General features: G+C 46.5%; 1 protein-coding gene across 5 annotated transcripts in view; it reads left to right on the forward strand.

Annotated features, from left to right (window-relative positions):
- The window catches only part of PALLD (palladin, cytoskeletal associated protein), a 369,451-nt gene that overhangs the window by 157,837 nt on the left and 198,061 nt on the right, over positions 1–13,553 (forward strand). For all 5 annotated transcript variants that reach the window (XM_061424893.1, XM_061424891.1, XM_061424892.1 and 2 more), the window contains exons 4-6: positions 9,037–9,103; positions 10,529–10,634; positions 12,199–12,273. In XM_061424893.1, the coding sequence (XP_061280877.1) occupies positions 9,037–9,103; positions 10,529–10,634; positions 12,199–12,273 (248 nt within the window). The remainder of the gene's footprint in view (positions 1–9,036; positions 9,104–10,528; positions 10,635–12,198; positions 12,274–13,553) is intronic.

The following is a 13,553-nucleotide window of genomic DNA, read 5'->3' on the forward strand; positions in this document are numbered from 1 at the left end:
GACGTCTGATGTCAGCATTTGTTCCTTTTCATTTAAAACATTTCAGCCGCGTGAACTTAAGTTTATAACACTAAATATCCGACTTATTTTTAGTTTCTCTGGTAGATCAAGAATGGGAACATACTGAAGTACTAGGTCTGTCAACCAACTAAAGACTTAGGATATCATTCACAGGAAAGTTAAAGGATTGAATATTTTTGAATATTCTTGTTTTTATTAATTGTAGACCTCTTTCAGGGTATGACCCTGGATGCCATGGTCTCTAACTTGATTTCACTGAATGTGGTCTTTAGCATGGCAGCCCTCCACACTGCAGTCCTGTTCTGCCTTTAGGGTCCCTGCATGAGCTACTTAACATGGGGAAACATCCCCAGTTACACTGGCCACGTGTGGTCACGGGTCCGGCTTCAGATCCCGGTGCTGATGGGAGGAGCGGTCTGCGCGGAACCAGATGGGAGGAGCGGTCTGGGCGGAACCAGATTAAAGAGCCTACTGGAAAGCGCTGTAGGAAACTGCTCCTTGCCCCCGTGAAGTCAGGGCGATAGCTTTTTTAAAGCCTGATTTTGGTGTATTTTTACCTCTAAGAATAATTACATGAGATGGGAGAGAATTTCACACAAACTCTTGGCCTCCTCTTATGACTGAATGGAAAGGATGGTGCTGCGTTCCTTACTCCATGAGACTCGGGGCATCTCTGTTGTTTCTTGAACCTCGTTGCTGTTGCTCTCAGCATACAGTATGGGGCCGGTTACCAGAGGCTAGGAAATTTCTTATAGATTCAGAAACCTCAACAAAACCATCCCTAAAAATGTAATGGCCTACTGGTTGGAAACTGTCTAAATGTCACTGTCCTGTGCATCAAATTTTAGAATGGTACTGAGAAAATTTCAGCTTAAGAACAGTAATGAACTTTTTCTCCTTGTGTTGGCTAGGAACCAGGCACTGGTCTTCATTTCTACATGGATTATCTCATTTAGTGCTTAGGAAAATCACCCCCTTCTGTGGCTGGGGAAACTGCAGCTTAGGGAGACGTGTAGAGCTCCAGACCTCACACACACTCTGTCTCTCACGCACACACACAGAAACACATACACACACTGTCTCTCACAGACACACACACACACACACACACACACACACACACACACACTTACCTGAGCCTCAAGGACTAGATCCAGGCAGTGTGACCCCTTCTTAGCAGCCACAGAGGAAGACACAGGTGAACTCAGGATCTTGGGGTCACTTCGTCATCAGCCCATCCAGCACGGGCCTGGGATGTGCGCCTGGAACATCTCAGGATATCACTGAGCTTTGGGGCAGTGGCCATGTGTTCCCTGAGAGGCCCCTAGAGGGCAGGCAGAGGTCTGGGTGCTGGGTGGGGACCCTTGCTGGACAGGCTAGGCCTCTGCCCTTGCTCAGGAATGCTCCAGGAGGGGAAGGGCTTGCCCCCAGCAAGCCTGGAAGAGAGCAGAGGTGGCGGGGGGAAGTCGGGAGGTCTTTCTGAGGGGTGGCATCTGCCCTCGGTCCCAACTCTGAGAGAAAGTGTTGGGAAGGCCGAGGGGAAGGTGCTCCAGATGTGGGGGCGTGGGGGGGGGTCGCCGCAGGAGCAGCGAGTGTGTCCTGGACCAGAGGGGGCAGCTGGGCGGTGGCCAGCTCACACAGGATGTGGGGCCTTGTGGGCGCTGTCGGCAAGCTGGCCGTTACTCTACATAAAATCATCACCTGTGAAGGTTTACACTGAAAAGTCAGAGTACCCGATTTCTGTTTTTAAACCGAAGTTTGGCTTGTAATCGGGAGCCCAGTAAGATGCGTGCTGCAGCAGGCCCGAGGAAAGATGGTGGTACTGGGGAAGCAGGCTGTGTAGACAGAGGGAGAGGCGGTCAGACTCCACAGCCACGTGGTGGGGCAGGTGTGGGCCGAGGGGTCACGGCAACCAGCAGACCCAGGGGTTTTGGCTTCTCCACCGGTGTGGACGATGTGGCCCATCATGAGATGGGAAGATGGGGAGTTGGGCACAGAGGGGAGTGGGTGACCTGTGTGGATGGCCATCTAGACAGCCGAGTGGACACAGCCAGGAGGGGAATGTGTGGGTATAGCTACTGCCCAGGGTGAGGACATGTCCTGGAAGCTTCAGGAGGTAGATGGTGGCCCAGGGCACAGGACCAGATGGACTGTCTGAGCCGAGGGTGACCCCCCACCTGGGTGCACCAGGGCAAGGAGGTGCTGGCCAGGGAGCAAAGGGGGGCTCTGGGCGGGTGGAGCAGGTCAGTGTTTGAGGAGGCAGGGAGGGAGAGCCAGCCGACTTGGGCTTCCACTGCGGGAGGTCTCTCGCGAAGGACGAGGACGCACAGCTACGGGTGCTGATGGCGATTTCAACAAGAGGGGCCATGAGCACTGGAGGGACCAGTGCACTGAGGTCCTCGGACATGGAAGGAAACGTGGGGACGCCTGGGTGGTGCCCGGAGGTCCTGCCCAGACGCCACAGGGCTGGGACCGGAATTTGGACAGGAGCACAGGGTCAGGATGCTTTTTGGAGTCTGTTTGCTTGTTGGTTTTCATAGCAGACTTACTAGAGCCTGTGTGAAAGACTTCCTTTCCCTGCTGTGAAAATAATCCAAGAGAGAAAACAGACCCTGCAGAGGGAAACAGAGTATGGTGCCAGGGGACCAAGTCTGGGAAGGGAGAAGGAAATGGACTCCCCCAGCAGCGTGTGGGCGGTGAGGAGCTGCTGTCAACAATTTCATGATGGTACCCAGGATGCTCAAGTCCCCAACATTTTTGGCACCAGGGACCTGTGTCGTGGAAGACAATTTTTTGAGGGTCAGGGGTGGGGTGGTTTTGGGATGATTCAACTGCATTACATTTATTGTGCACTTTATTTCATTGTTAGTATTACATTGTGATATATAATGAAATAATCACACAGCTCACCATAGTGCAGAATCGGTGGGTACCCTGAGCTTGTTTTCCTGCAACTGGATGGTCCCATCTAGAGGCAGTGGGAGTGACAGGAACACCCAGAGTGTGTTCTCATGTCCAGTCTACTCCTTCATCTCGTTTTGGTTGCTATCAGAAAACCCTGCTTCACAAAGATGGGATGTTGGAAATGGAAGCAGGCTTTTCGGTACTTTTGTAGAAACCTCAGCATATTCCACCTTGACTTTAATCCAGAATGGCTGGAGATGTGAAGTTGTATCAGACGTACTCTTAAGGCCACCATCATTTGCAGTCTCAAGCAGTTGATCTTCTTCTAGCGTGGACAAAGTTGATTCACCTGGCCTGTTCACAGATGGGTCATGGGTCCATTCCTTCCCAGCTCCCGGGTCTTTTGTGGTTGTAAAGTAATGCTCAAACTCCTTTGAAAAGCTGAGATAGGTGATCATGCTCTAGCTGGGAGAAAGAAGGCTGTGGCTCAGTCTCTTTCAGACTCTCTGCTAATGTTTGAATTGTCCAAACTCCGAATCCTCACTTGTTGCCCTCGTGATTCCAGTTTGTTCTGAACACAGCTGCTTTATCTGCCAACTTGAGCACAGCTGAAGTGACAGAATGAGTTCATTGAACAGGTTGAATATGTCACACAAGTGAGCAAGGTTTGGGACCCACTCTGTGTCACAGGAATGTGCTGCCAGCAGTGACAATTTTTCTAAAAGAAATCTCTGGAGTGGCTCTCATAACTCGGAGACTGGCCAGGGCCCTGCCTTTAGAACGCCCTCTCCCTTCTGTGTACAAGAGCAGATGTGTGTGCTCAGTGTTCATCTCTTCACAGGGCTGTGCCAGCAGACGTGAGTTAAGGGCATGTAAATTAGTGTGGTTGGTCATTTTAACCACATCCTGCAAAGCACTGCGATGTTTGGGTGGCATTTTCTGGCTAGCCAGCGTTTGGTTCTCTGTGGATGACACAGGAGGTAGACATATCCAGAAGCGAAGTCTTTGACCGAGTAGTGAAACCAGAAAGCCTTCCAGTCTCGGGAGCCGCTCCATCCGTGTATATGCCGATAGTGTATACTGACGCACAGTGACCCCCTGCGTTTCCTGATACATAGTCATTCCAAGACTTCACAGTTCGGCGGCTGCGGTGTTGGCTGGCAACAAAAGTGCAGGTAGCATGTCCGCCTGCACATCCTCCTGGAAAACATAAAGCACAGAAAGAAGCGCTGCTGTGTGTTGCCCACGTCAGCAGACTCGCCAGCCTGGACTGTGTCCCCTGGGCATTCACTCCCCCACCCCCACCCCCCAGCAGTCCTGCCCAGCACCCTCTGCTGTTTCATCAGCTCGTCTAGTTACCGTGCTGGCCAAGGAGGAACACGTGCCACCTTCTGAGCTGCAGCGTCTCCCAAAAGTTCAGGACAGATGTCCTTAGCAGCAGGCGGGATCAGCTCCTCGCCAGTAGTAAAGAGCTTCTTCGTTTGAGCAGTGCAGTTAACCAGTAAGAGTGACGCTATAGTGCAGAAACATTGGATAAAGTGGTGCCTTCAATAATTGCTTCTGTTTTTTGTGTTCATGTTTTTTATTTTAAAGAACTCCAAAGGCTTGCCTGGTTTTTTTTTTAAAATAATAATTTATTTATGTATTTTTCGCTGACCTGGGTCGTTGTTGCTGCACGGGCTTTTCTCTAGCTGTGGTGTGTGGGCTTCTCACTGTGGTGGTTGCTCTTCTTGCAGAGCACTGGTTCTGGAGTGAGGGCTTCGGTAGGTGCAGGACGGCGAACACCCACAATTACCTGAGCAGGGCGCTCACCCTCAGTAACAGCTGACAAGCTGCTGTCTGCAGGCAGACAGCCAACTGCAGAGACACATGTAGTGTGATTCTGTTTGTGCAAATATGTGCACAGATATACAGTCTCCTCTCATCCGAGGTCTCAGGGAAAGTGAAAGCTGCAGTGTGAAAATATTAAACAGGGAGTTCCAGAAGTAAACAGTTGACCACTTTTGAATTTTGCGCCATCTGAGCAGGGTTGAGGAGATTTCTCACCTCAGCTTCGGCCCCTGGGCCGTGAGTTATCCCTGTCGAACCTGTCAGTCACCGAGGTTGTCAGACTGAGGGCCCAGGGCTTGTGTTTACCGACCATAATTTTACTAAAAATGGCCCCACAGCACCAGGGGAGTGATGCTGGCAGTTTGGACATGCCACAGGGAAGCCACGCAGGGTTCCTTTAAGTGAAAGGTGAGAATTAGTGAGAAAAGGGGAGAAAACCATATGCTGAGGTCGCCAAGATGGATGGTGAAAATGACCTTCAATCCATAAGGTAGTGAAGAAGGCAAAAGAAATCCACATTGTTTTGCTATTATGTCTCAAACCCTAAAATTTACACCCAGTATGTGAAGGCATTAGATTTATACAATAAGATATTTTAAGAGAAAGAGATACCATAGTCATATACCATTGTTGTTATTATAACTGTAATATAATTACACTGTTATAGTTGTTCTGTTTTACCATTAGTTATTGTTGTTCAACTCTTACTGTGCCCAAATTGCAAACTACACTTTATCTTAGGTATGTCTGTATAGGAAAAATACCATTGACTGGGTTTGGTGCTGTTAACGGTTTTCAGACTTAAATTGAAGCAAGTAGGGAAAACCACTAGACCATTCAGGTATGACCTAAATCAAATTCCTTATGATTATACAGTGGAAGTGACAAATAGATTTAAGGAACTAGATCTGATAGATAGAGTGCCTGATGAACTATGGACGGAGGTTTGTGACATTGTACAGGAAACAGGGATCAAGACCATCCCCACGGAAAAGAAATGCAAAAGCAAAATGGCTGTCTGGGGAGGCCTTACAAATAGCTGTGAAAAGAAGAGGAGCAAAAAGCAAAGGAGAAAAGGAAAGATATAAGTATCTGAATGCAGAGTTCCAAAGAATAGCAAGGAGAGATAAGAAAGCCTTCCTCAGCGATCAATGCAAAGAAATAAAGGAAAACAACAGAATGGGAAAGACTAGAGATCTCTTCAAGAAAGACTAGAGATCTCTTCAAGAAAATTAGAGATACAAGGGAACATTTCATGCAAAGATGGGCTCGATAAAGGACAGAAATGGTACGGACCTAACAGAAGCAGAAGATGTTAAGAAGAGGTGGCAAGAATACACAGAAGAACTGTACAGAAAAGATCTTCACGACCAAGATAATCATGATGGTGTGATCACTCAGCTAGAGCCAGACATCGTGGAATGTGAAGTCAAGTGGGCCTTAGAAAGCATCACTACGAACAAAGCTAGTGGAGGTGATGGAATTCCAGTTGAGCTATTTCAAATCCTGAAAGATGATGCCATGAAAGTGCTGCAATCAATATGCCAGCAAATTTGGAAAACTCAGCAGTGGCCACAGGACTGGAAAAGGTCAGTTTTCATTCTAATCCCAAAGAAAGGCAATGCCAAAGAATGCTCAAACTACTGCACAATTGCACTCATCTCACAGGCTGGTAAAGTAATGCTCAAAATTCTCCAAGCCAGGCTTCAGGAATACGTGAACTGTGAACTTCCAGATGTTCAAGCTGGTTTTAGAAAAGGCAGAGGAACCAGAGATCAAATTGCCAACATCCACTGGATCATGGAAAAAGCAAGAGAGTCCTAGAAAAACATCTATTTCTGCTTTATTGACTATGCCAAAGCCTTTAACTGTGTGGATCACAATAAACTGGAAAATTCTGAAAGAGATGGGAATACCAGACCATCTGACCTGCCTCTTGAGAAACCTATATGCAGGTCAACAGGAAGCAACAGTTAAAACTGGACATGGAACAACAGACTGGTTCCAAATAGGAAAAGGAGTACGTCAAGGCTGTATATTGTCACCCTGCTTATTTCACTTCTATGCAGAGTACATCATGAGAAACGCTGGGCTGGAAGAAACACAAGCTGGAATCAAGATTGCCAGGAGAAATATCAATAACCTCAGATATGCAAGTGACACCACCCTTATGGCAGAAAGTGAAGAGGAACTGAAAAGCCTCTTGATGAAAGTGAAAGAGGAGAGTGAAAAAGTTGGCTTAAAGCTCAACATTCAGAAAACTAAGATCATGGCATCTGGTCCCATCACTTCATGGGAAATAGTTGGGGAAACAGTGGAAACAGTGTCAGACTTTATTTTTGGGGGCTCCAGAATCACTGCAGATGGTGATTGCAGCCATGAAATTAAAAGATGCTTACTCCTTGGAAGGAAAGTTATGACCAACCTAGATAGCATATTCAAAAGCAAAGACATTACTTTGCCAACAAAGGTCCATCTAGTCAAGGCTATGGTTTTTCCATTGGTCAGGTATGGATGTGAGAGTTGGACTGTGAAGAAAGCTGAGCACCGAAGAATTGATGCTTTTGAACTGTGGTGTTGGAGAAGACTCTTGAGAGTCCCTTGGACTGCAAGGAGATCCAACCAGTCCATTCTAAAGATCAGTCCTGGGTGTTCTTTGGAAGGAATGATGCTAAAGCTGAAACTCCAGTACTTGGGCCACCTGATGCGAAGAGTTGACTCATTGGAAAAGACTTCGATGCTGAGAGGGATTGGGGGCAGGAGGAGAAGGGGACGACAGAGGATGAGATGGCTGGATGGCATCACTGACTAGATGGACATGATTTTGGGTGAACTCCGGGAGTTGGTGATGGACAGGGAGGCCTGGCGTGCTGCAATTCATGGGGTTGCAAAGAGTCGGACATGACTGAGCAACTGAGCTGATGGTTTTGGAGTTTTGGAACGTATCCCCCACTGATAACAGGGCGGCCCACTGTACGCTTGTTAATACACTCAGTTTATCTGAAAATTACAGCCAGACTGTTGCAAATGCAGGATGGCATCAGGGACGTGATGTCCTAGTGTGCACTCTGACGTCACACAATTCTGTGCTGCTTGGTTACTTTCCTGTTTTTGTTCAGCCACTCAGCCGTGTCCAATTCTTTGCAACCCCATGGATTGCAGGACCCCAGGCTCCCCTGTCCTTCACTGTCTCCCAAAGCTTGCTCAAATTCACGACCGTGGAGTCAGTGATGCCATCTAACCATCTCATCCTCTTTCGCCTCCTTCTCCTTTTGCCTTTAATCTTTCCCAGGTTTACTTTTCTATAAGCGTATATTATTTTACTTTAAGATATTCTAAATAGATAATTTAAATAACTCGTGTTAAATATGTCTCATAAAGGAATGATCAAGAATGTACTTCTAACCATCACAGTTATTCTAAATGTCACCTAAAATCTCTTGTCACAAAATACATGAGCATTAAAATGTAAGTACAACCTGCCTTTTGGCTTGAAAACCCAATGAGGTGACCCTTAATTTAAACACAGCAATGAAGCAAATGATCTTGGGAGGGTATGATCCAAACTAGAGACCCCCGCATTCAAGAGTGAAGCCACAGTCAAGTTCCAACTGGTCAGAGTTAGAAAGCATCTCCTCATTAAGGAGTGAAGGCACTGATAATCCACACCGTGTAATCTGGGCTTCCAGGTGACACAGTGGTAACGATTCCTCCTGCCAGTGCATGAGATACAAGACACACAGGTCCAATCCCTGGGTTGGAAAGATCCCCTAGAGGAGGAAGTGGCAGCCCACTCCGGTGTTCTTGCCTGGAGAATCCCATGGACAGAGGAGCCTGGTGGGCTACACTCCATGGTGGTGCAAAAGAGTCAGACACGACTGCGCACACACACTGCTCCCGCTACCGTGCAATCTACTGGAAAGAGCTGAAATTTAAGACCATGGCTGCCTTTACACACAGACACACACACATTGATTCCATAGTTTCTAAGCCATTTAAAAGTATGGTTACAATGCCCAAAGGGACAAAAATAAAACCAATAATAAATCTGACACGAAACACATGCTGACTTGAAGAAAACTTTTTCAGTATTTCCTTTTTAAACTGATTATCTGAAAAAATAGCCTAAGTAAAAATGGTATGAAACATTCTCTATTTCAAAGTAAGACTCTGTATGTTACTGTCTGAATGAAGAATATTGCCCTTGGAAGCGGGTATAGATCTTTGTTATTTGTTAATAGGTTATAGACCTACATGTCTGTTACTTTTTTTTTCACTCAGGTGCCAGTTCAACAGATTCTGACAGTGAAAGTTTAGCTTTCAGATCGAAACCTGGAGCCATGCCACAGTAAGTGTGTACGATCCCGTCAGTGAAGTAGAAAATGTCAGCAGACTTGTGCTCAGTGACGCCACTTGTGTGGCAGAGGTCAGCTGATGTCGGTCAGAGATCAGATGCTTGAACCTGGAGCATAGTCTTTGACTTTTGAACTTTGAAACCTGCATTTCATCATCCGTGTCCCAAAGTCTAACCATCCACAACGTTAGTCCCAAGGACAACTGACTGCTTATAAATGTGTAGAAGGAGCAGTCACATTGAGAGAAAATTACTTAAATCATTACTAAAATGTAAATGACAAACAACTTATCACATAAATTAGAAAGTATCTAATTAGGCTAGAAATGGATTTCCATTTGGATAAAGTGTATCTCCAGTTAGATCATGTCATGAAAATCTCAAAATTTAATTCTCCCTACAAAGACATAGGGACTATTAGTAATATGTTAGGATCTTAATTATTTTGCAAAGATAAAATCTACCAAGATTTTGTAGAAAACTCCATGAATTTGAGACTGTACTAATATGTTTGATTTACTAGTATATACATAACAATCACAGCCGTTCAGTATCAAATTACCACTGACCATTCATGTTAAAGGGGGCTTCCCTGGTGGCTGAGTGGTAAAGTATCTACCTGCCAATGCAGGAGACATGGATTTGATCCCTGGGTTGGGAAGATCCCCTGTAGGAGGGCATGGCAACCCACTCCAGTATTCTTGCCTGGAGAATCCTATGGACAGAGGAGCCTGGTGGGCTACAGTCCATGGGGTGGCAAAGAGACATGACTGAGTGCTAACTGAGCATTTGTGTTAAAGGGCTCTTAATAAGATCACACACTCTGCTACCTGTGCATTCAGACAAGGATCTCAAGTTTAGTGAAGTTACATGACTCACTTGAGATTACATAGCCTGTGACTTAGCAAAATTGGGCCTAGAAACAACTCTTAACTTTTATGCACTAAGAAAAGACCACAGTCCAAGACATTCTCAACTTTACGCAATGGTTAACTGGAATGAAGAGCAGTTGCTGTACTGAAAACCAACCACCAGAACTTTGAATTAAATATAGACGCCCGGTCCTAAACATTTCCTAAACATTATCTGCTTACTCCTATAGACTGGGCTCTTCTAAGTATTATCTTTTCTCTTAGATTTTCCAGTTCAATACTTTCTGTTTTCTAATAAGAGCTGAGATACATAGTTCATGAGCTACTTTCATCTGTGTGTTTATTTTGCTGATGACTGTGGGGACCGTCTGAATATACACTGAGCACCACTGTTCTAACTATGGGTTGTGGGTCCCCATTTCTGAAGCAGTTACAGTTGAAGCAGATTGAGCAAACATAAAGAAACTGGCCTGTTCTGTGGAAATGTTTCAAAGAATAATTCCTGCTTAGGAAATTCTGACCCAAGACTTCACTCCTTACTTTCCAGAGCTCAGAAGAAAACCACTTCCGTGTCCTTGACCATTGGATCATCATCTCCAAAGTCAGGAGTGACTACAGCTGTGATCCAGCCTCTGTCAGTCCCTGTTCAGCAGGTGAGCCTTATCCACAGCCCGAGGGGAATCAGACTCTTTAGTGTAAAGACCCCAACTAGTCCTCCCTTGCAGAGAAGGCAATGGCACCCCACACCAGTACTCTTGCCTGGAAAATCCCATGGACGGAGGAGCCTGGTGGGCCGCAGTCCACGGAGTCGCTAAAAGTCGGACACAACTGAGCGACTTCACTTTCACTTTTCACTTTCATGCATTGAAGAAGGAAATGGCAACCCACTCCAGTGTTCTTGCCTGGAGAATCCCAGGGATGGGGGAGCCTCATGGGCTGCCGTCTATGGGGTCGCACAAAGTCGGACACGACTGAAGCAACTTAGCAGCAGCAGCAGCAGTCCTCCCTTGAAGTATCTCCTCAATGGACACACAACTGGGTGGAAAGACAATGATAAGTTAAGTTCTTCCTTTTAATGCACTAAAAATAATTTTTAATCTGAGACACACCACTGATTAATCAACATCTGTGTTTCCTTTGGGAATTTCTTTTTCAGCTTATACTCTGATAAAGTGGTATCTGTCTTGGCTATTACCGCTTGATTCTCCCTCACATATGTGCCATCTTCCATGTAGCCAAATTCGTTAGCTCATTTAAAACAAAGCAGAAAATGAGAAAAGTCTGCCTTATCTACAGAGTCCACCTGATAGAGCTCAGAAGTCCACCTGTCCTCTGAGAGCTTAACAGATAATACAGGAATATTCAGATTCCTTCACTTCACTGTGCATTTTCATCCTGCTTTCATTTCATCGTAAGACTGCTTTATCCAAGAAGAACAACAGTACCCATGACTGGGTCATTGTAGTGAATTCACTTTGCAAACACAGAAGACCTGAAGCTTTTTTTATGTAAAAAATTAGAATCTAGATGTCTCTAAATCAAATATGATACTTAGCCTTGGTGCTATGATGGGCATCTGTAAACCCAAGACTCTTGCAACGTGAGCTCACTCTTGAGTCATAAGTGTGTCTAACGAACATCAGTGTACCCTCCAGCCACGGAGCACCAGCGCCCGTGGGTGCTTTACAAATTACAGGGCTCCCCTGGTGGCTCAGTGGTAAAGAATCCGCCTGCAGTGCAGGGAAACCCAGGTTTGATCCCTGGGTTGGGAAGATCCCCTGGAGAAGGGAATGGCAGCCCACTCCAGTACTCTTGCCTGGAGAGTTCTGTGGACAGAGGAGCATGGCAGATTACAGTCCATGGGGTCGCAAAAGAGTCGGGCATGACTGAGCGACTAGCTCTTACGTACTCTGTGGTATGTTGGGTGTGCGAACCGTAGAGAAAGCACATCTGAGATGAGACACGAGGAAAGAGTCAAGCAGTAGAAGTCACTCAAGGTGGCATGTGTAGTAGAAACTCCCTGTCAACCCCCAAAGCAGAGTGGGATTTGCAGAAACCATTCTGTGAACCACTGGACTTGTTTAGCGTTTCCTGTGTAGGCACTGGCAGGTGAGCAGTGAACGCTTAGCCCTGTCAGTGGCCGTGCTGTCGCCTGTGTGGTCCATCTTTTCGTGATATGTGTGTTCCGAGTCTGACCCACATGCCTCTGCTCTCCAGGCCCCCAGCCCCACCTTGTTCCTCTGCCGGCCGGATGGACCCACTGCCGCCTGCCTCCCGCCCGTCTTCACCAAGGTCAGGCACCCGCACGTCTCATCCTGAGTTTGCTCTGGGCCTTTGATTCCATTCCCCTGTGGCCTCATAAAACGAGTGATGAACAGGTTCTTATTGAGGTTACCTGTGAGGCTAAACAGATACTCAGTGCACAGCTGCTGTGTGACCATGATCATATAAAGGTCTGAGAAAGCTGGGCCTGATAGAAGTCAGAATAGACTGGGAAAACCAAACAGTGCACGGGAGAAGACAGAATGGTGGATGGGAACCTGGGAAACCAACAAGGTTTGTAGATGGTTTAAGGAACAACTGACAGATTTTCAGCTTGTCTCAGTGGGTGTTTTGCATCGCCAGGCATGATGACATTGGACAGCTGGTCAGCTAAGCTTAGAAATGGTCCCGTGGGGTGTTTCTCCTCTGTCTCCTCCCCACCTCTGTCTAAGAAAATTGTACATTTTATAATTGGAGTTGAGTTGATTTATAGTGTTGTGTTAGTTTCAGATGTAAAGCAAAGTGATTCAGTTATGCATGTACTTTTATTCAGATTCTTTTTCCTTATAGAGTTTTAAAAAATATTGAGTAGAGTTCCCTGTGTAATACAGTAGCTTCTTGTTGGTTCTCTGTTTTATACAGACAGTAGTCTGTACATGTCAGTCCCAATCTCCTAATTTATCCACTCCCCCTTCCCCTTTGGTAACAGGAAAGTTTGTTTCCTAAGTGTGTGGGTCTGTTTCTATTTTGTATGTAAGTTCACTTGTATCATTTTTTGGACTGAAAGATATTTCAAAGGCACAGTTGAAGAGGTGCCTCATGTCTGTGCACCAGCATACTGTCAGAAGTCGTGCCCCCAGGCCAGTCTCTAAGTTCAGTGTAATATAGCTCAAATTCCAACAGATCCTTGTTTTTATCTACGTTTGTTGTTGAACTTGGCAGTCTGATTCTAAATCTTTTGTGGTTTAGAAAGTGGTGAGAGTAGCCAGGGTCCTCCTGCAGGGGCAGGCTGAGATGGTATTAGGATCTGAGATGTCAGGACTCCCTAGAGCAGAACACCAGGATGGCAGGGCTGGCTCAAGCTTGGACAGACAGATAAGGCCCCGAGAGTGCCCACAAGATGCCCCAGCAACACAAGGCTCCCAGGGCAGGGTAGGTTCTTCAGAAGTGGGCCCCGGCCTCAGCCACCTCACAGGATCAACCCCAAGTAACGGAAGACGAACGTGACAGTGGTTTCTGTGGTCCGTTATCTGAGATCTGTGAATCCTCCACAAGACAGCCGAGAAGAGTCTCTGTCTTCCCCCAGGGAG

This window comes from Bos javanicus, chromosome 8, assembly GCF_032452875.1.
Source record: "Bos javanicus breed banteng chromosome 8, ARS-OSU_banteng_1.0, whole genome shotgun sequence".
Lineage (NCBI taxonomy): Eukaryota > Metazoa > Chordata > Mammalia > Artiodactyla > Bovidae > Bos > Bos javanicus.